This window comes from Mastigoproctus giganteus, chromosome 3 (genome assembly GCF_048544385.1).
Source record: "Mastigoproctus giganteus isolate SK-2022 chromosome 3, ASM4854438v1, whole genome shotgun sequence".
In the NCBI taxonomy this organism is placed as follows: domain Eukaryota; kingdom Metazoa; phylum Arthropoda; class Arachnida; order Uropygi; family Thelyphonidae; genus Mastigoproctus; species Mastigoproctus giganteus.
In genome coordinates, this window is record NC_143577.1 from 236,534,919 (window position 1) to 236,558,748 (window position 23,830).

At 34.3% G+C, this 23,830-nt stretch overlaps 1 protein-coding gene across 2 annotated transcripts in view; it reads left to right on the top strand.

Annotated features, from left to right (window-relative positions):
• The window catches only part of LOC150088907 (syntaxin-1A-like), a 50,767-nt gene extending 28,947 nt beyond the window's left edge, over nt 1-21,820 (top strand). Inside the window, exons 6-10 of one of the 2 annotated variants that reach the window (XM_090370953.1) lie at nt 1,673-1,781; nt 7,410-7,483; nt 10,032-10,169; nt 14,291-14,401; nt 21,675-21,820. In XM_090370953.1, the coding sequence (XP_090227079.1) occupies nt 1,673-1,781; nt 7,410-7,483; nt 10,032-10,169; nt 14,291-14,401; nt 21,675-21,749 (507 nt within the window). In that variant the 3' untranslated portion in view covers nt 21,750-21,820. The remainder of the gene's footprint in view (nt 1-1,672; nt 1,782-7,409; nt 7,484-10,031; nt 10,170-14,290; nt 14,402-21,674) is intronic. The other variant, XM_090370954.1, reaches the window with a different exon arrangement.
• The last annotated feature ends 2,010 nt before the right edge of the window (nt 21,821-23,830 follow it).

A 23,830-nucleotide genomic window follows, 5' to 3' on the forward strand; every position in this document is an offset into this window, starting at 1 on the left:
ATGAGCAGCTATGTAATTATTTTGGGTGCATGACTGGCTGCAGGGAATAACTTTGATATCATATATTTGGATCTTAGAAAGGCTTTTGATATTGTTGCACATGGAAGACTGCTGCACAAATCGGAGCAGGGTGGCATTGGAGGCAAACTGCTGCTATGGATAAAGGGATGGTTGAGTGGGAGAAGACAGAGAGTGATAATTAATGGACACTGCTAGACTTTGATCATGTGAAGAATTTTGATGGGCTTTTTCACTCCGTGGCTGAGTTAGTCAGTCCTCCAGAAACTGGGGTTTTCTGTCCAGAAAAACAGGGAAATTGACCAGAGAACACATGCAATTTGCAGACACAATACACATGGGTAGTAGTAATAGTGGCATGTGATGCAATAAAGCAAGCGTATGACCTTATGCAGCATAAGTCAAAAAAAAAAAAATTCACACAACCATTCCCTCTAAATGTTTGTCCAGTTTCTCCTTAAATTTATTTAACCTATCTACTTCCACAACTACAGATGGAAGTTTGTTCCAGCAATTAACTACCCGCTGGCTAAAGGCAAATTTCCACACATCTATTCAACATCTGTCTTTCCTTAATTTGAATTTATGCCCCCTTAGGTTCGTAATCTGAACAAGTGGAAGAATCCCACCAGAATTAAGTGCTCAACCTATTCAAGGCATACACCTCAATCAGATCACCTCGCAGGTGCCTAATCTCCAGCCACTGCAATTTGCAAAACTTAAGCCTCTCTTGATAAGAGGATCCCTTCATTCCCCTCACCAATCTTGTTGCCCTTCTCTGTACATGCTCAAACAACTCATCCTTCCTAAAATGAGGCCTCCAGACCTGTACGCAGTACTCAAGCCATGGCCTGACCATTGCCTTATACAGAGAGACAATCACCTCCTTTTCCCTGCTAGCAAAATTATGGTAGCACTCCTGCCATATAGCATAAAAATTATACAACTGATTTTAAAAATCAGAATGAAGCTTAACAGTTTAAATTCCTCTTTTATTGTTAGAAATTATAACCTGTGTTCCCACTTGATGGGAACCTATAATTCACATTTACTGCCTTTTAGCATTAATTTAGTACAGGTAAGTTGGAAGATTAGTGAGCTCAATGACATTTTTCTGTAAGAACAAATATTTATTCATTAACCTGTATAGGCACCTCCGTAGCCAGGTGGGAAGGAGCAGCAGTGCGTAGCACACGCTTCTTGATTAAACCGGGGTTCAAGCCCGTCACCACCAAATACGGAGGATGCGGAAAGGTCAGGGAATGATCACCGCATATCCCAGAGCAATATGGCCTTAGTTGCTAATGCTCCTAAATAACAAACAAACAAATTAAACTATATTAAATTTATTTTATAAACTAGATTTTTTTAATTTTCTTATTATAGGCACTTAGTATAAAATTCCTTTACTTAGCTGGCAAGTACAGTTGGTGGCACTAGGTGAGATTCAGTGGAGGGAAAGGGTATTAATTCCAGTAGCTTCTGGATCCACTCCTAGGTGTCACACTACAGTTGGCTACCTCTGATATATGATTTTTACCATATAAACAATGACATATAATTCATGGTTTATTTAATAATATAACATAATTTGCAGTTTATATGGTTTAAAAAAATTATAGTCTGATTATTCTTTTCTTTTTAATAATTTCAGCACAATTCCTTATCCCACAGATATTTAGATGCAATGAGGCAGTATGAGAAAATGCAGCTTGAGTATAAAGACAGATGCAAAATCCAAATTAAGAAACAATTGGAAATTAGTGAGTGTTTTTAATATTTTATTTTGAAATAAACTTGTAGGCTGAGGAAATCCATTGTAAACGGAAACACTCCTCTTGAAGAATTTTTAAATATACACTGAGAAAGCTTTGCATTAGGACCACCTACCCAGTCCCTAGTAGCTTTGGTGCATAGCATCCATTAAGTGCTAGGGGTGTCTACAGGAATGGTAGCCCATTCTGACCATACTACATCCCATAGTTTCTGGATATGCTTGGAACCAGATCCAAGTGTCAAATGGCCCATTCCGTGATGTCCCACACATGTTAAATTGGGCTGAGATCAGTCAAGTTTGGTGACCTTGGGAGGCTGGAGAACTCTCCAGAATGCTTGTTGATCCAGCTCTGTGACATGGAGTGTTCGCATGGTCAGAAATGATGGACCTGTAAAGTCTGCAGCAAGGCACTAAACAATAGGTATCAGAGGCCAGGATCTCCCATCCAAACATGTCTCAAATCATTGTGCCTCTTCCCCTGCTGGCCTGTACGGCCACCTTTGTGCAGTGATGTTCAAGAACCTCATGTTGAGTGCCACACCTGCACCTATCCATCTTTATGGTGTAGTTAGAAATATGATTCATTGGACCAGGCAACTCATTTTTAGTCATCTGATATCTGCACTCTCATGCTCACTGTAGGTACATTTTCTTGCAAAAGACCATCAACAAGCATACTTGGCGGGCCCATTAGATGCAATAAATCCAACTCTGCTAGTGTCCAATGCATGGTGAACATTGAAATTTGTTATGCCATTTCTGTGTTATTTTATCTGGTCATTTGCTCTGCTGTGGCACTTCTGTTTCACTGAATGGCATATTGGATCCTTCTCTTGCCTCTTTGGCCAACAACATGTGGTTAACTTTCGTGAGACTCCTGGCTGATGGTGGTTCTACAGTTGTGCTTAATACACACAAGACATGGATATATGGGAAACACTGGGTGAATGTGGCCATATCTGAGATACTATCGCTAATATGGCCACAGTGCAATATTCCCATTAGAACTTGGTTAGGTCATGTCCCTATCTCATTCTTCACGTGGATCACCAGTCTACTGAATTCTGTTGCCGGGTTCTGTCCTGATATAGAGACAGTGTAGCACTATATGACAGCAATAATGGCAGATGCCACACTTGAGGCTGCAGTTGGCAGTGTTCCTAATATAAATTATTCTCAGTGTATATTAACTTTTGAATGTAATGCAGAATATGTATGCATGCATATTCTGTATCATACAATGAAAACTGAAGCCAGTTGATTTTGTTTTAAGAGTTCCACAAAGTATAATAACATCAATTTATGTGTCAGGAACTTATAGCAACATTTGGATAATTTTTATGCATAAATGATTACTGCCCTTGATCTGTTATTTTGCAACACGAGGAAATGTTGAATAAACCGTAATTTAATTTTTGTGTATTAAATATTTTCAAAAATAAAAAGTGAAAGGGGTCCTCTTCTGAAAAAAAGAATGTTCCTCTTCTGCTAAAAAGAATGTTATGTTTACCACAGGTGAACTCCAGGATGGAATTAAATATTTTAGTTTGCATGTTTTTCTGGATGAAAAAAAGCTTAAGTTTTCAGGAAGAAAAGTTGTCCAATCTTTAATCCTAATACTGCACCTTATCTCCTCTAAATACACATTGTCTGATGAGTGATCACTAAGTCTCAAAATAGCTATCACACTGTCTTTTTCTGCCCTATTTGACCAACCAGCCAGCTCCACAGTCATCCATTTCGGCATCCTACTCCTGCAATATTTTCTTAATGGTATGTATGCATTCATGGCTTCTGTGATTTTTGCTTTAAAAGTATTCCATAATTCAAATTTATTTGACCTCCCTCAGCAGTACGCCCAATTCATAAATGCCATACAACACGCTAAACTGTCAAAGTTACCCTCTTGGCAGATTAAAGTCACTCATAATAAGACATTCGTACTTGCTTGCCCATTCCATCTGCATGTAGAGACTCTTGTCATACCATTCATAATCTTCCAGCCTGTAGATTACTCATTCTACCTTTGCTTCCAACTAACTTGTATCACACAGATTCTATTCTGGCAGATGTAACTTCAGACCGAGGAAAAGCTCTTTTCGTGCTCAGGATGCTTTTCATAGGAAGCATGATCCCTTCACCCTTCTGTCTTTCCTATACTTACCTCTACATGGGCTGTGTTAGGGTAATTAAGAGTAGAAACAGGTGCATGTACACCAATGCTAGGAGTATAGTTAATAAATTCGATGAGCGTGATGTGCTAGTCAAATCATCAAAGGCAGATATTGTTGGGATATCAGAGACATGGTGGCACACAGACATAAGCAGTGCAGAACTGGAATTTTGGGAGTACAATGTGTACAGACAGGACAGAAAGGGAGGAGGAGTTATGCTGTTAGTTAAGAAACATAAAATCTAAGGAAGTGCATCCAATTGATGTTGGTGGACAATGCAATGTTGAGTCTGTTTGGTGTGACATAAGCACTGGGAAAGGAAAAATGAGAGTAGGTGTGTGTTATAGGCCTAATGAATCTGATGAGTATAATGAGCAGTTGTGCAGAGAAATAGAGTGGGCCAGTAAATTACAGTGTCTTATAATGGGGGATTTTAATTTCCCGGATATTGACTGGAATTTGTGGGTTGGTCACTCACACATTAGCAAAGCTTTTGTGGATTTATTGGATGATTGTTCTCTACAGCAGCATGTTCGGGAGGTAACTAGAGGGAGTAATACTCTTGATCTGATTATCAGTAATGATTCTTCATGCATCAAGAATCTACAGATAAAGGAACCACTAGGTGGCAGTGATCACAGTGTGCTGAAGTGGGATTTACTCAAAGAGGTAACTACCATCAAGGGTAAAGGGAAGGGTTTTTGCTTTTGTAAAGGTGACTATGGTGGTCTGAGACAGTATTTAAATTCTATACGGTGGGACCAACTGATGATGTTACCAACAGCAAATTCAAAATGGGAAGCATTCAAAGAATTAATCTTGGAAGCTACTGGGCTTTTCATACCAACAAAGAAATATTGTTCAAGATGTTGTTCTAAATGGATGTCAGATGAAATAATTAGACATGTGACAGAGAAGAAAAATGCATGGGATTCATATAAATTAACATGTAACACAGAAGCCTATGATAGATATAAGCTGGTCTGTAACCAAGTTACAAAGGAGGTTAGGCAGATTACGAGAAATGTTTGGCAAAGGATGCAAAGGAAAACAGCAAAGAGTTCTTTACTTATGTAAACTCTAGAAGTAAGGAGGTGAATCAGATTGGTCCACTTGATATTGATGGTTCAACTGTTGATGATCCTGCTCAGGAAACTAAATGAATATTTTGCATCAACATTCACACATGAGGAGTTATTCAGGGAGGGGAATGCCAGAGGTGTATTCAACTCTGGCAGTAAGCTAGATAATCTTGTAATATCTGAGAGTAAAGTGGAGGAGAAATTGTTGAAGATAAATATAAGAAAGGCACCTGGGGTGGATGGAATCTATCCAGTTATGTTAAAGTAGGTGGCAAAGGAAGTAAGCAAACCCTTACCATAATTATGAGAGCTTCCCTGGACTCAGGGGAGATATCCATGGACTGGAGATGTGCAAATGTGATTCCAATCCACAAAGGAGGATCAAAGGGAGACACAGGTAATTACAGACCTGTTAGTTTAACTTCTGTTCCAGTGAAATTAATGGAGGCACTGGTTAAAGAAGCATTGCAGGATCATCTAGACAAGACTTCAGTTATAGCTCGGACACAGCATGGGTTTGTTAAGGGGAAGTCTTGTCTGACTAATTTGATTAGATACTATGATGTAGTCACAAAGGAAGTGGATGCAAAGAATAACTTTGATATCATATATTAGAAAAGCCTTTGATGCTGTTGCACATGGAAGACTGCTGCACAAATTGGAGCAGTGTGGCATTGGAGGAAATTGCTGCTATGGATAAAGGGATGGTTGAGTGGGAGAAGACAGAGAGTGGTAAATGGATGCTGCTCTTCGTGGAATAATGTTATTAGTGGAGTCCCTCAGAGTTCAGTGTTGGGTCCATTGTTGTTTTCTGTATTTATAAATGATATTGATGATAGTATATCAGGCTTAATGTCCAAGTTTACAGACGATACGAAGGTTGGCAGGGTTGTTAATGACACTAATGACAGTACACTGCTGCAACAGGATCTAGAAGAGTTGAGCAGATGGACTGAGAGGTGGCAGATGAAGTTTAACATTGACAAATGTAAAGTACTACTCTGGGATTACTGTCACAAATGTGACAGTAATCCCAGAGTAACGTATCAACTCTGTGGTACTACACTGACAGTGGTAGAGAAAGAAAAGGACCTGGGGGTAATTGTGCAGGCAGATATGAAGTTTTCTGAGCAGTGCAGATGGTCTGCAAGAGTAGCTCATGGTGTCTTGTCAATGATATACAGGAATTTTTCTAGCAGGGATAAGGAGGTGATTATCCCCTTGTATAAGGCAATGGTCAGGCCACACCTTGAGTACTGTATACAGGTCTGGAGGCCTTGTTTTAAGAAAGATGTAGAGCTGTTGAAACGAGTACAGAGAAGAGCAGCAAGATTAGTGAATGGAACAAAGGGTTGCTCTTACGAAGAAAGGCTTAAGTTTTGCAAATTACAGTGTCTGGTGACTAAGCACCTGTGAGGTGATCTGATTGAGGTGTATAAAGCCTTGAATGGTTTGAGCATGCTCAATGCTGATGGGAGCCTTCCTCTTATTCAGAATAATCACCTGAGAGGGCATAAATTCAAATTGAGGAAAGACGGTTGTAGGATAGATGTGCGGAAGTTTGCCTTTAGCCAGCGGGTGGTTGATTGCTGGAACAAACTTCCATCTGTTGTAGAAGTTGATAGCTTAAATAGATTCAAGGCAGAACTTGACAAACATTTGGAGCGAGTGGATGGGTGAAATAAGGGTGTGTGTGTGTGTGTTTTTTTTTTTCTTTTTGGCCGATGCTATATAAGCTTGCTTTCTTGCATCATGTGCCTTTACTAATGCTAATGCCACTTACATTTATTTGCCTTACTTACTTTTAGGTGCTCAGAAGTGTTGTTTCTAATAAGTTTTCAAAAGTTTTTCATTATTTTTTCATAGTGTAAGAATTGAGGTAACTGTTGTGGCAAAGTGAGATGCCTAATGCATTTATGGCAAACATAGTTTGACAGAAATTTCATGAGTGTACAATACTGATGCTTTTGCACTAAATCAGTATTAAATCTGGTGTCAAGATAATATTGACAAAACTAATAGATAACCTTGATAATTGAAGATTTTGTTATCTCATTATGAATGCACCATGAAGTTTTCCCTAATTGCCCTTAAAATTTTCATGTTACTACAAAACATTTTAGTGTATATATATTCATGCAAGTTATAATTCTTTACAGTATACTCTTTCTGATATTTATTGCCAATGATGTGGGCCTGCTGTGTACATGAAAAATAAACTTTGCCACAATTAAAATATTGTTTTTAGACTTTAAAATATGAATTTATAAAACTTTAGTCATTAGCACTGTGGTCTTATAAACCTTTAATTACATATAATAAAATTAACTTACTTTTACATTTTCCATGTCTTAATAGTTGGTACTGAATTCACAGATGAAGAGGTTGAATCACTTTTAGATAATCCATCACCTGCTGTATTCACACAGGAGGTAAAGAATTAATTTGCATTTTATCATTTCATACTATTATTAAATATATGTGAATTTCCTGAAATAGTTTTTTCATTGCTGGAAACAAAATTGTGAAGTTCTGAAAATGCTTAAAATGGTGAATTGTTTAAAATACTGAAAATTTCTTGAATTATGCTTTTTTGCTTACAAGTTAATTTTATAGTCATTCTGGGTATATTCTCAGTTAATCTTGCCATTTGGTTGGAAATTATGTTTTCATGAATTTTACATCTTCCTATGTATTCTTCAGCATTTGCAATCATCATTAACACAGAAAAATAAAGTTCCTAAGTGATTTCTATTTTGGTATTATTAACTCATGATACAACAATCCACAGTTATCTCAGATATTGTAATATGTATTCCATTTGAAGAACAGTGATTAGTTTTGACAATTTTAACAGAATTATATCAGGATCATTGCATTTGATTTTACCATAATGCATAAATATCACAGTGCAGTTTTGATTTATTTTAAGCACTGAATGAAGCTACCATTAAACTCCATAGTTCCTGCTACCACTCTTCTTTTCCATTTCCATTTAAAAAACCTTTCAAAACTCCTGGCATTTAGTGTTTTCACTTGCACTTTACTCTCCTTTTTCTGGCTTTTGCTTTTATTGGCTTATGATAACAGTATAGAAACTATGTGCAACTTTTTTTTTTTTTATAATGACAAAAGCATATTGCTAGCACAATTTCAAGAGGATTTCTTGCATTTGAAGCAGCGAATGAAAAATGGTTGAGATTTATAGAACAAGTGATATATTTTCCTACCATCTGTAGGAAAGCAAGTTTTGATTATTGTATCATAATTTTGTTCTTGTTCATACTCTGACATGAACACTGGGTTAGAGGTGTTAACAGTTAATTATTTTGACAATGGATGCAGTCATTAACTGTATGTAGTAATCATGCAGCCTTGAACAATGCTCCATTCAAATGCATGTGTATTACTGTACTCTTGCACTTGACCAGAACTTAACCATTCCTAACCATTTATGTTTACTTTAGTGGGATAGAAATTTTTTTGCAGAATTGTAGATATAGATAGATTTTATACAAGTGGTTCGAGTTAGACTTATATTGTAATCACCAGTAATTGAGATGCAATTATTCAAATTTAACATTTGACTTATATAATAAATCAAGTATTAGTCATCTGAAAATATACGAGGGCTAAGCAGTAGGAATGATCAAGTAATAATGGGATAGTGCACATTTTTTTTTTTTTTTTTTTGTCTTCAAGTGCCTTTGCTTCCATTATTTGTCTATTTTTCCTTTCATGCTTTTGAACTAGTGAATTGATTTTCGATGAAACCTCAAAACAGTAATAAAAATTGGTAATTTATATGTAAGATGAACAAATATGCAGGTTTCCATAAACACATTTTACTATGGAGACACAGACAGAAACCCAATTTAGTACCAGTGACACTGCTTTTTAGTATTGATATTTTTTTAGTTATTAGAAAGGAAACTTGCAAAGGTATAAAATTGTTTAAAGAGGAAATTGAGTATGTTGTGTTGTTGTGTCACAGGAAAAAAAATTAAAGCTGTTTGGTAATTTTCAAAACTTCATGTCCTTGATCTTCAAAAAAGAATGGCATGAAGTTCAAAGAACTGCCAGTGTTTTTGTATGACAGCAAGAAAGCATGGATACAGTTTTGGAACATTATCTGCAAATGGATGAAATATCTAAAATAAGTTGACGAAGCCAGAAGAATACCTCATCTTAATGATAAAGAAACAAGTTACTATAGTACAAAAGAAATCAGTAATATTCTGATTAAATGTTTATCTCTGGTCCTATCAGACATTTAGTCATTGTTGTTAGGAGGTATATAAACTATTGAGCATGACCAAGATAGTTTTACTTGTCATACAATTTGAAAGGATGTTTTTTACAGCATCATTATACAACTTGAAAGGCTTTAATTTGGTGAGAAATGCCAAATTTGAAGTTATAGTAATACCTGTACAAGGTCTAATGCAAACTGTTTTATGTTGTACAGACTGTCGCAAACACATAAGTAATGATAGTGCTATAAAAAAAGTTTGTAATTGGATTACACAGATCTTAAAATTCAAGGGAAATATTTACATCAATAAATAAGGCTTGTAGTCTTGTAAAGTGCATGTTTCATATTTTTGATAAATCTGATAAATCTGTGGTGTGTACTTGCATGTCTTTTATGTATTTCAATTGTAAAGCAACCAATTCTGAATGTTAGTTTCTTGATAAAGGCATTAATCTTTATATTCAGAATTATCCAATGTTTATTAAGATTTTTTTTCTTATTGTGTTACTTTTTTTGTTTCTTGTGTACTTTAGTATTGCTCACTTAAACTGATAATAAATAGCCTTAAGAAATAACTAATAATGTGAAGTAATTATCATAATGGTTTTGCCCATAAAAAAACTTAAATCTTGTTTAAAAAAAAAGTTTATTTACAGATTTGTTTTATGTTGTGCAAAATACTTCAAGGAAAAATTGAGTAATAAAATCCTTGCTGCTTTTCACAGTTAATATCTGAAACACAGAAGGCTAAACAGACTCTTCAAGATATTAATGCTCGCCATGCTGAATTAAAGAAGTTAGAAACTGACATTAGAGAAATACATGATTTGTTTCTAGAAATAGCTGCTGTGGTGGAAAAGCAGGTAAGGCAAGGGTTCATTTTTATGTTTTTTTTAAAGTGAAATATCTTGATTTAGTTGCTATGTATAAATATCAACTAAATCAAGTTAAGGAAGTGAAATAGAAAGTTTAGAAACCACTGGAACTTGGAGAATGAAGTTTATTATATGTTTACAATGATTATATGAAGCGCTATTATGTTGGAGAAAAATAATGCTATTATATAGCAATCCTTGGTGCTTTCAACAGAGTACTAGATCCCCTTTTTTGTAAAATACTTATAATTTCCTTGTTCATTGTGTTACTGTGAGACATAGTATGTTTAAGCACTAGGAAACCTGAAAAACTTACATATGTAATTGAAAATGTTTAAATTATATACTGGAAATTTGTGAAATAATGAGCTTAAACCTGCATGGAGTGTAATCTGCCTTTAATTTCTTAAAGAATTGCAGATTATTCTCAGATGTTTTGTGGTACTTTCTGTACTACTACTACTTCAGTGAACTCCTGTAATGTTGTCCCTATGATACCACCAGCCTCACATTATCATAAAGATAGCATTACAGGAATTCACGAAGACATGGTACAGGAAGTATCATAAAACATCTGAGAATAATCTGTAATTCTTTAAGAAATTAAATGTAGTCTACATGCCATGCAAATTTAATGGCTCATTATTTCACCAGTTTTCAGTTGTTGATATACCTGCACACCACGACTCTAAAAGAATATTTAAATTGTGTAGCAATATATGAAGTAATATATGTAGTATTTGAACAGTAAAATACATAATTTGTCATAAATAAATTTTTTTACTGTAATTTATGTTTTTTTTTTCCTTTCAGTAATGTGAAATTTTATAATTTACTACATGTACGTGGGGAATTGCTTTTAATCTTTTTTCTTTAATTCTGCTCCAGCTGAGAATATGTCAGCAACATAACCTAGGTAGCTAATATTAGCTGCTACTACCACACAGCAAAGGCTAGATTTACTGCAATTGCTGTGGTGCCCCAAAGTCACAGAGGGCCTCGAACCAATGCAAGTTACTGTGATAAATAGCATTTTTAGTGTTTAATTGAATTTCACTTAATGTAATCATTGCTCTTTTTATTTAGTGCATTTCAATTTATTTATTTCTATCACCCCATTACTTCATATCCCATTTGCATTAAAATACTCTGCAAGCCTTTGCACATATCAAACATTAGAGTAGGGCCATATATGCATACCCCCATTACCCCAAACTATCTAAATCTGGTACTGCAGAAACTGTGGATACTTCCATGGGCACTGTTCTTCTGAATTTGCCTCTATAATTCCTGCTCTCTCTCTCTCTCACCGGTGAAATACCACCACTTTGCTTATTGGAGGCTTGAAGTGGTGAAACCCATGTTTAGTTTCTAGAGCAAAGTTTCCGGCATCCCCCCTCCCCCCCATTCTTCTCCTTCAACCCATGCATGGTACTGAGTACTATAGGTTTTGATACCTTTTGTGTTTGGGGTTTTCATAAAAAAAAAAAAAAAAAACATGTGTTGCAACCAGTCAGCATCCTTTTACTGTCCAACTTCAAACTCACATAACTAACTTTTCTTCTTCCTCGTTTATTCCTTCAACTTCTGTTTTCGGGAATAACCTCCTATCATACATATTTCTTGAAAATTGCAATCTGCGTAAATTCAAGTCTAATGTCAGCAAGTATCTTCTTTCATCTTCTCAATCTTCAACCCATGCATGGTACTAAGTACTATGGGTTCTAATACCTCTCATGCAGAGGAGGTCTTCATAAAAAAAAAAAAAAAAATACACAGTAGAACCAAAAAGTTTCTGAACTTTTGAAACAGCCACTTAAGGATTTATTGCCTCTGTACATCTTTGTTTCTGCACATGAGTCAAGGCTGTAAACCTCTGAAAATCATTTTTGCGGACATTATAGAAAGAATTTATAGACAGTTTTTTTTTAACAGTCATATTTTTATGTGATATCAAGATGACTCCAAAGGACAGGTCTGCAAAATTTAATGCCAAATAATACTAAATAAATTTTAAGTGATATAAAGTACATTGTTATTTAGTTGTACACATGACTTTAAGCAGTGTGCACCACTTATATAATATATGTGGCACTACTGCAGGATACCTAGAAATAGCATAAAAATAGTGGAAGGTAAGATTCAGTGTTATGCATTACACCTTACCAGAGTGTTCACAATTTAAAAAAGTCTACCACAGCATGTATTTATAATTTAATTTCATTTTTGATTTATATTCAATAAAAGAATGGTTACAATCTTTTCAAAAATGCATAAGAATGGGAACACCCCTATACATATAAGGTGAAGATATATATTCTTTACCCTGAAAATTTCTCAGCACTACATTTTATGGACACCTTAATATTTTATGGATACGTACAATTTTAGTTATTTTTTTTTACATATAGTTAACAAACCCTGGCATGTTGGGAGCTTACGCAACCATTGTTTTATTTGGATACACAAGCTATCAGTTTGGGAAGGCTTGGAAAAGTAGGTGGGTGGGTGGGGGTATGTGTGTGTGTGCGTGCGTGTGCGCACATGCATGTGCTCTCATCTGAGTAAGTTGTTTTTATACTGCACGTTTGAGTATTGAGCAAACATCAAGTTTTGTGATCATTTGGGACTTCCTCACAAACTTTTGACAAGATGAGGGAAGCTCTTGGAGAGGGGTCCATATCTTGGAATCAAGTTTCCAAATGGTTCAGACTAGGACTGCTGACCAGGCTAGCTGGGTGGGTAAAGTGCCTGCCTGGCAACCCAAAGGTCACGGGTTTGAATCCCGCCTCGGGCTTGGATCAGAGTAGTGCAAAAACCTTGGAAGGTGCATTATGGCCACAGAAGCCGATGCGCCAACAACTGAAAAAAAAAAAAAAGATCAGGACTATAAACTAGATTAGCTTATAGCAAGTGGCACTCTTAGAAAACCATGAAACTAGTGTCCTTGGTGAACAATGCTTTGTTATGCAGTGCCCAAGTGTTTTCTTACGTCTCCTATTGCCACCCTAGGCAACCTCCTATTTTGCCTATATAGATGAGCTTCCCTGGTTTTGACACTTCAAGAAGGGCCATGATCTTCCTTCAGTGATTGCCAATCACTGCAGGATGATCATGTAGAAAGATAGGCTGGGGACAGCTAATAATGAGAAAATTGTTGCTCATAATCAGGAGGTCATCTGATATGATAATGAAATAATGATCGACACAATCACTAATTGTCACTATCTTATGAAGACATGAACATATCACGTGTTCATATCTTCATGAGTATTTTAGTGTTACATGTTTGACAAACTCTTCACAAAATACCAGATTGTTTTCTTATTAATGAGCATCTGATTAATAAAACCGATGCAGACTTTTCGAACAGTCATTGCAGGTGGTCATTACATGGTACTGTCTGTGTGACCTACAAATAAAATGCCAAGCCTTGTGCTGGAAGTCAGCATCATTACTCAGGAAATGTAAATTTCATGGCATCTATTAAAAGATGCTGCAGATTCTTTGACAGTCAAGACATCATCACCCAAGTTAATACTGCAAGGGCACATTGTCAATAAGACCAAGAAGCTGTTTGGCACAAACTTGTACCTGTGGCAAGCAAAAAATGAATACTCATCAACAGTATCCAAGGGTATGTTTTCAATAAGGCCAGGAAGCTGTTTTGCACATATGGCTGCACCTGAGGCAAGCAAAAAAAGTGAATGCTCTACCACAACAGTGTCCCACAACATTTATCTCTTTTGATCACCGAGTTTCTGGCAAAACATGATGTCCCTGTTTTGCTGCCACCACCACTCTACTTTATACATCCAGACTCTACCAATCACTTCCTTATCCTCAAAAATGAAATATCGCTTGTAATGATACAGGAGCAAGTCTGCAGAGTTAACATGTGCTACAGTAGAGGCAGCTGTGAGGTAATGGGAAAGGTGTGCTGGATTGCAACATGTGATAGCTGAAAGGCATTATTTTGGAGGTGACATTCAGCAAAACTTCCTAATATACAAGTAACTCTATACTGGAACAAGTTTTAGAATTTTTTTTTAGCTCTTCTGCTTATATCATTAAGATATATTTATCGCTAACTTTTACATTGTTTCTAGGGTGAAACAGTAGAAACAATTGAAAAACATATACAAACAACTGTGGAATATGCAGAATCTGGTGCTTCTAATCTTGGAAATGCATGGGAAACTATGAAAAAATCTAGAAAAGTATGTATATTTGAAACCTATACATCAGTTATCCTAATTTTTTAAAAGGAATTTCTAAAGTTTTTTTTTTACATATATATCAACATTTATTTTTATGTATTTATTTATGCATTACTCATAACAGTATTAAAATATCCGTCTTCTCATTCTTCAGTTTTAGGTCAGGTTAAAATATCAGACCAGTCTTTAAGCAAGAAAGATCACTGCAAGCCATGAAGTCTCAATTGACAATAAACAAATAATTTGAGAAAAATGACATTGTTGCAAAATAGAGTTGCTACCTTTTCAAAATCTCTGACCCAGATATGAATTGGGGAGAGGGTGAAAGTGATCCCAAAATGTTTTCACATAAAATGCAACATACATTTTTTTTAAATTGCCTGAAAACAAAAAAGAAATTAATTTGGAATTAACATTTAAGAAATTAAATGTTAGAAAAAATTAGACTTTTGTGACAACTATTTTCTTATATAGATTTCTATTTTAGCACCGTATCAGCACCAGTTTAAAACAGGCCAGCAAATGGTTATTGCACGTTACATAGAAATATAATTTTCTGGAGAATATGTCAGAATTCTCATTAATTACTTGCTTGATTTAGTTTTCAAATTTACTTCAAAATTTTATATAACTATTTTCTTCAGGCAGTTTTTGCTTTACGAGTTCCCGGGTTTACGAGGTTTTTTTCCCTCAAGTATCAACAAAATCGAAAATATGAACATTAATTGCAAAAAATGAATGTTAAACATTCATAAATATTGCATTTCAGACCACGTGCGTAGCTATAAAATACAGTGTATCCAGCTTTACGATATTAATCCGTTCCAGAGACACCATTGTATCGTAATGTGAACCCAATAACACATTTTTTTTGGTAATTCATTTCAAGATCTTGGAAGTTGAAATTTTTGCTGTATAACTAAGCTGTTTATCTCTCTGAAATGTCATTTTTAAGGGTCACGAATGTGACCTTAAGGCCGTATAAAAGGTTGTGAGCGTGGTTTGTAAATTGTATTAGTTACCAATTCAAATCATTAAAATGCACTACACTTTCATCGTTATCACATGTTCTGTTATAAGAATCAGTTTTAAACGCCTTTGTGATATTTTTATAAAGCACATTTCTGGAGGTCATGACCATGAAACAATAAAAACATTTGCACTTTCCGGTTTATTGGTTTTTTCTGTTAGTGCAAACGGGTAGTAATAAACTCGATCTTCTTGCATTTGTGAAATTACCGATAGCTGGATTTTGTGTTTTTTTACGTTATTTGGTGAAATTTGTTTCCCCTTTACTGAAATCTTCAATCGTATAAAAAAATAAATAAATTTTCAGAACCTTCTCTTCATTCCTTTTTTTTTTTAAGCTTCGTAAACTTGTTACTCCACGTGAATCGTGTTAGTTGCAATTTGTGTATGCCATTAAAAAATGCTTATGCATGTAGATGACTTTCATCAACCAGTGAAATACCACCACTCTGCTTATTGGAGGCTTGAAGTGGTGAAACCCATGTTTAGTCTCTAGAGCAAAGTTTCCAGCATCCCCCTCCCCCCATACTTCTCCTTCAACCCTTTCGTGTTTGGGGTTTTCATAAAAAAAAAAAAAATCGTGAAATTAAAAGAGATTATCTTGGAAACAATGCTTCTTGAAACATTTCTGAACAGGACAGCTCCTTGTGCAACAAACCAACGAGTGCTGAGCCAATAATGAGTGATCAACGAGTGTGCATTTAGTCGATGATGATAAAGAATAAACATTCTTTGACATTTTTAAGTCGTAAATAATTTCTGTATTATTATGATTTGCTTGATTTTACAGACTACGTTTTCATTTCTTTTGATAAATCAATCATTGTTTAAAGATAAACTAATTAGCTAACTAATTTCATTGTTGATAACATAATCCCTATTTTTAACATTATACCTATGGAGAAATAAATAACTCCAGGGGGCTCACATCTGGTGAGTATGGGCTTGGCACACCCAGGATCCTCAGCTGGATATCATCATTCTTCTCTTCCTTCGCGATTCCCTTCTACTCTCTCTCTCTCTCTCTCTCTCTCTCTCTCTCTCTCTCTCTCTCTCTCTCTCTCTCTCTCTCTCTCTTAGGGTAGTTCAGAAATTTTTTTTTTTGGCTGGTGCAGTATAAGCCTCAGGCTTCCTTGCACCATATAGATAGTAATAATAATAATAATAAATTCCCACTTTACGAGTTTTCGCTTTACGTGCGCGCTCAAGGAATGAATTAACTCGTAAAGTCTAGAACTACCTGTAATGTGTTTTTATTAAAAAATTTAATAATTATATTATTTTAATAAAATAAGTTTAAATAATAAAATATTAATTTAAATAAAATAAAATTATTAAATAAAATTAAATAATTTTAAAATAATAAAATAATTAAAAATAATAATTAAAATTTTAAATTTATAATTATTTTAATAATTATATAAACCAATGTATTTTATTTAAAATATAGATTCACTTGTAAAAAATTATTCTGATATATCAATCTCATGACTATTCATTTTTTAAGTTGCTCATGTAATGGAGTAAGGTGCCTACATTTTATTAATTAGCTGAGCAAACATCCATTTTCTTGCCGGATGCTGGTATCCGAATACTTTTGAAAGCTGTTTAATGGGATAAAAATAAATCCACTCCAAACTTGTATTCCTTTAAAGGCTTTTAATTAGCTCATATTATTCTTTTATTACTACTCTTTCAATCTTATCTTGTTATTCATATTCTCAGCACTGATATTATCTGTATCCAGTCATTACTTATTACTTCTGAACACTGGTTTAGTACTAATAGTAATGGCAGAGATTTTCCTAGTGAGTTTGTGTTCACGTACCAGTTGTGGATATTATTTATTTATTTTTTTTTCTGCTTAAACAAATAAACTTTAAAGTTTAAAATCCATTGAAATTTTTTACCAAATCTCTTAAATGTACCACATTTATTAAAATCATGTTACTTTTGACATTTTTTAGAAATTTTTTTCGAATAGATATTTTGGATATTTACTAATATGAGGTCCAAGTCAAATAACTAATCTATTTATTAATGGCATTGTTGAATTTTTTAATCTGGAAAAAAATGTGCATGTATGATATCCTATTAGGACATTAGAGATGAAGATATTTTTTTCTGTTTGGCAAAAACTAAATTACAGAAGAATGAACTAGACACTTAGTGACAGAAGAGGGTTAAATGGAGTAGCACACATTGTGCATGTATTGTCTGTTGTTAATGGAGTGCTGTGTGATCCTGTCTTCTGGTATTTTCTCTACTCCAGGGTTGATGTTAATGCTCTGAACTCTGTTAATGGTACATCTGTAATGCCCCAAAACAATTTCAATAAGCAGATTTGACATAAAATTTGGCTATGAGTATACATACTTTTATAAATTAATATATACTTCAGTACATTTAATCTCAAAGACTGAAATAAAATATGCTTCATACCTGGATTAGGAGGATGGTTTTGTCCATATTTCATTAAAAAAGTTCTTCATAAAAACAATGTCCCATCCCAAACCAAGTATACCCCCCATGTTGGCATACTCCACACTTTGGGATCCTCTGCTCTAAGGAAATGAGAAAGACTCATTAAGACAAAATTCTACCAGATAAATCTGGAAGGAGTTGACCATTTTAGTCCCTCTCAACCTTTTCATGAGTTTGTATAAATGTATATATATGTTTTTTATCTGTGGGATTTCTGAAGTACATACATATATATGTTTGTTTTTCAAGATTGTTTCAAGTTTGTTAAAAAATAATAAATCTGTACATATGAATTGTCTTGAACTCTTTTAGTAAATGCTGCCATCTCTTAATCTGTTTCCAAAGAATTGTATACACATTTTATAATAGATGGCAGCATGAAATAGCTTTGAAAATCAGAAGAGGAAATCACACTATAAAGCTGAAATTCTCTGGGATTCAGAACCAAGAAATTGATAAAAATTAATTCAAGTGATACATAAATAGGGGATATTATTGCATCAAAAAGGATAGTGATAAGTATTTTTTCATTTTGATTTGATATTCGATAGTAATTTCAATCTGTTAGGTGACCAAATCAATATATTTAAGTCTTTATACACAAAAGTTTCATTTTTATAAAGCTTCAGAATTCCATGAACAAACTTACTCCATGAATCCAGACCCGATCCCATACCAACTTGGTGAACCCACTGAAATGTATGTGTTTTACTGAAAGCCCACGTGCATTCAAGGAACTTATTCTTGAAAGGGTTAAGTAGGCTGAAATTGACCTTGATTAAACTTATAGCAGGTTGTCCAGTCAACTCTCTTTTTGGACTGTTTACATATTCATATCACACAAATAGTCATTATCAGTTTAGCCTTGTTTTGGCATAATCATTTCATTAGAAGTTTTATTAGAGCTCTAGATAATATTGAAATGAATAAGATTAGTATTTGAAAAAGAAAAGTCAAAAATGATGTACTGGGGAAGATGAAGTCATTCTCAAAAGTTGAAAGAGGTTTACTACGATAAGAAATTAAGGTAAATCAAACATAAGATAACATATAACAGATTTCTGCAGGAACTAATGTGTATGTTTGTATGCATTTTTATGTGTGCTTCTTTGCATGCAAGCAAGTGAGTATATGTGTCAGTAATGAGTACAATTATATGTGTAGTAAAATATACTAATTAAGCTTTGTTGTTGTGTTCCACGAGGAAAAACGTTTGGGGAACCACTGGTCTAGATAGACATATGGAAAGATTTGTTAAGTCTGGGCAGCTGAACATCCAGCTGTGATTGCATTCATTTTGAAGTGAATAACAGGACAAAGGTTATCAATGAAGTTGTGGAAGTAAATGAGGCTCTCTCTCTGCTGTCACTCAAGATTATGGGTATATCCACATTTCTGAACTGCAGTTTAGTTTGGATGAAGGTTAAGAGTTGCTAGGTCTTCATTATAGCAGTTTTCCTTATTTTTATACATTCTCAGCGTCTATATCTTGACATCAAAGAATATGTCCTGATTGCAGAATATAGTGAGAAAGGAATTTAAATGCGAAAACAGCAGTGAAAATAGAATTGGAATAAAAAAATGTGTGAAAACATTTTTAATATATTTTTTTACTATAATTTATAGTCAAAGGGGGGGGCTATATAAAGCACTTTTTATTATGATGAATGATTATAACAAGAAGTGTAATGCAGCCTAAAAATTGTACTGACTTTCAATGCATGTTATAACCAGCACAAAAGTAGTATTGATGCATGTTGTTGCAAGTTATATAACATGCATTCATTCATCTTATCCTGTTCTTTACCAAAAGAAACAAAAGCATAAGTATTTATTTATGCTTGAGACTCAAACATTATATCAGCATTCCATTGAAGTATCAAATTGTTAGGTAAACATTAGGTAAAAAAGTTCTGACTTGTGAGAATCTAGTAACTTGCATGACGTCCCCCTTCATATTTTGTATAAAGTGCATATGTATGTGCACACTACTGTCGCTGTTCACAGCTTTTTAAACTGTAATAAGGGATGACAAATCTGATAAAGTAAATAGGCGTCTCCATAGCCAGGTGGGCAGGAGCAGCAGTGCATAGCACACGCTTCTTGATTAGACTGGGGTTCAAGCCCGTGACCACCAAATACGGAGGATGCGGAAAGGTCAGGGAATGACCTTTCCGCATCCTCCTATTTCTCTATTTCTCAAAATTTTATTTTATTTTATTTCTCTATTTCTCAAAATTTTATTTTGAGAAATAGAGAAATTTGCCTTTCAAAAACATCAAGAAAGAGTAAAATTTTAAATATGCTAAGCCTAAAGAAGTAGTGCTGCTTTAATATTCATAGTGCATATTAATATTGATTTCTCTTTCTTTTCTATATTCTACTAATTTTCAGTTATTTTATTTAATTTTTTAATATTTTTATTTTAATGTTTTTATTATTTTGAGATATTTTATGAGAGTTTTATTTTTATATTAAAGTTTTGTTAAGTTGATTGTACACTGTCCTGCAACATGTATTGGGCCACTATATGAAAAAACATCTGGTTAGAAAAAAAAAATCCTTAAATTAAAAAAAAAAACAAATTCTTCAACAACATCATTTTTTTCCCTCTGGAATACACTTTCTATAACTTTTGGTATGTGAACACTGGAATCTTTCTCCACCTTTCCAAAAGGCTACAGCTTCTGCTTGAATTAGAATATCTCATTCTAGCTTTCACTTGTTTCCCTCAGACATCCCATAAAAGTTCAGCTGGATTCAGATCTGGCTTTGAGCTGGAAATCGCATGTTCACCAGATTATTCTAAAACTAGTGTTGTGTTACTGACATGGAGCATTGTCAAGTTGATACAAATACAACCCCTCTCCAAAGAACTGCTACCCCTCTCAAGGCAAAATAATTCAGGATATCACCATAGACAGCTGTATTCATGGTTTCATTACTGAAAACCAGTGGAATAAGTCTAATCTATGTAAAACAGGTCCATACCATCACTATCACCACCTAATTTCATTGTTGGTACAGTACAGTCTGACTCAAATTGTTCGTTATGCACATACCATAATTCACCATGAATCATGGTGAATTATGGTATGTGCATAACGAACATGTGCATAACATGATACATCATATTATTGAATTGCTCTAACATCTAGTGCCACCATTCTGCTACCAGGATGAGCAACAGCATGGATTGCTGAGAGACAACTTCAGCCTAGGAGCAACAGGTAACCCATTCTGTGAAGCATTTTGTGATAATTGTTGATCCTGTACTTATCCCAGTTCCATCAGTTGTCTCTAAAGTCAGCTCATTAAGAATGTTTTACAGGTTTCTTCTTGTTATCTTCTTCAACTGTCATGTGCTCTGGGATTCATTAATGGTGGTCTACCTGGCTTGGAATGAGCAGTCATGTTATTTTCTGTCTTTCCTTGATGTGAGATGTTCCCAGCAGTTGATTTTAGGTTTCCACTCTATCTCTCTCTCTCTCTCTCTCTCTCTCTCTCTACGTTCTGGTGAATGGATGTGCCTGATATTTGATAACCTACTATCTTTTCCCGTTCTGCATTCATTGAGTATGCATCCTTTTATATCCTACTTTTAACTGGTACTGTTATCTATCCATCATGTAACCTCTGGAATTAACCATTACTTTCAAGGGGGTGAGGTGTCTCAATACATGAAGGATGGTGTATCTTTGTTTAAAAATTTTGTTTTATTATGTTATATAATTAAATTTTCTTTCTTCTTTTTTTTTAGTGGAAAATAACTTTAGTATTAATACTAATAATCATCGTAACTGTCCTAGGACTAATCATTGGTTTCACTGCTTAAGAGGAGATACGAATTCTACTTTATACAAACAATAAGATGGTACATAAAATGTGAATTACTGTAGGGACAAAATACATATCATAGAAGAGCTGCAAGTGTGAAAATAAATATTTGAATAACACAAATACGTATTTAAATATTTTCTATAATTCCAAGACAACTTAGTTGGGGGGGGGTTCATCTTGGTGTTTACATTCATTGTGATAAACTATTTTAACTCAGGAATAATTTCATTTTAATTACTATTTTTCTAGCATAAAGTAATATTTTCAAAATAATATGAAAAATTCATTACATTTCACTTTTATGTGTATTTTAAATTTAATGTTATTCAAAGTATTTGTTGAATTATGCTTGTATATATGTACATCAAAAAAAAAAATACATAATAAAATATTTAATACTTACTGATGCAAATTCGTAAAGCATGATTTCAATCACATTTTTCGACTTTTTTTTGTTTTATTTCTTTTTATGTAGATAACTGGGTTCTTCATTATTTAATAAATATAATTCTCCTAATTTTTGTATTTGGTAGCATATTTTTTCTATCATTCAACACTTTTTAATAAGAATTTACTGAATAACAATGGAATTGTCAATTCCATTGTTGATTCAGTAAATTCTTATTAAAAACATTGTTACAAAAAATGATGGAAAACTATATTGTTGAACAATGGAATTATGGAATATTAAAGTATGTTTGAGTAAAAGGAATGATGGAAAATCATTGTTGATTCTGACTATCAAAATAAGTACAGGTCGACCATCACTAATCCTGTTCCACCGCTAATTCGGACATAATTTCCACGAACGTAATTTTAAATTTCCCAGGTCGGTGCACCAACCTGCTGCTACTGTTTTGGTGGCAGCATCAGCTGTTGGCGTGAACTTGTAAACACTGGCAAGCCATTCCCACTTGTTTTTCTGCATTTATTATTATAACCTGCTACATTTAGCCCCAGCCATGGTTCCAATGCATAAAGGAAGTGCCTCTCGTGGTATAAAGCGCAAACACCGTACATTGTCCATAACGGATAAAGTTGAACTTCTGAAAAACTCAACAGCGGTGTGTCTGTGAGAAGTTTAACCCTGTTTAATTGTAAATTCCAGCAATTTCTCTCAGTTCCTCTTATTTTAGTAATTTTATTTTAGTCATTCCTTTTTTTTTTTTTTTTTTTTTTTTTTTACAACACACTTGTACAAACGTGCGGAGAAACAACACAATATGATGGATAATACAGTGCACTGACGAACTTGTTTTCACAAAATCTCTTATTGTGACATTTGAGAGTTTATTTTATCGCAATTAGTTTTATTGCAGCGCTCACCGCGCATGCAATAAACTAATCACAAACAACCTTCATATGTATGCCGTAATAGCATCACACATATGTGGCCGACACGGCTTCTCAAGATTTAACCTACTGGACCACATCGGCCACATATATGCGACATAAAAAAAGACTTTTTTTTGATATTTTAAGCAAAAAACAACACTGACATTACAATATTTATTTTAGAATTACTAATCGAATTATTTGCTAAATATTTTTTTGCTCCTGGGGAATTTTTTTCTTAAACTAGTTTGGCAGTCAACGTGTTAAAGGTAGGATGAGGTGATTAGCTGTTGGGTAAACTGTATGTGCTAAAATAACCACTGGTGATCCAGCAAACTCACTAATCTGGCACCTTACAAGTCCCAACGCTGCTGGATTAGTGATGGTCGACCTGTAATATCAAATTGATTGATCTTACTTATTTTGACAGTCAGAGCTTCATGGATGTGACATGATGCCACATTGAAGTGATATTATTTCTCCACATATTCCATTTTTTTTTTTTTAAATGTGAATATTTTATTTATGATGAATGTTCCTAAAGTTCTGAGACTTGCTGTTCTTTGGTGCTGTAAACAGCTGCTGTGGAGTAATAGGCATATTATGTCTGTACAAGGGCACTACTAATTAGCACAGTGGTCATCACTAAACCTAGTTATTTGCAATTGCATAGAAAATAAAATACTCTTCTTTATGGCAGATGCAAATGATATTTCATATGCATTAAGGTAAAAGATATGC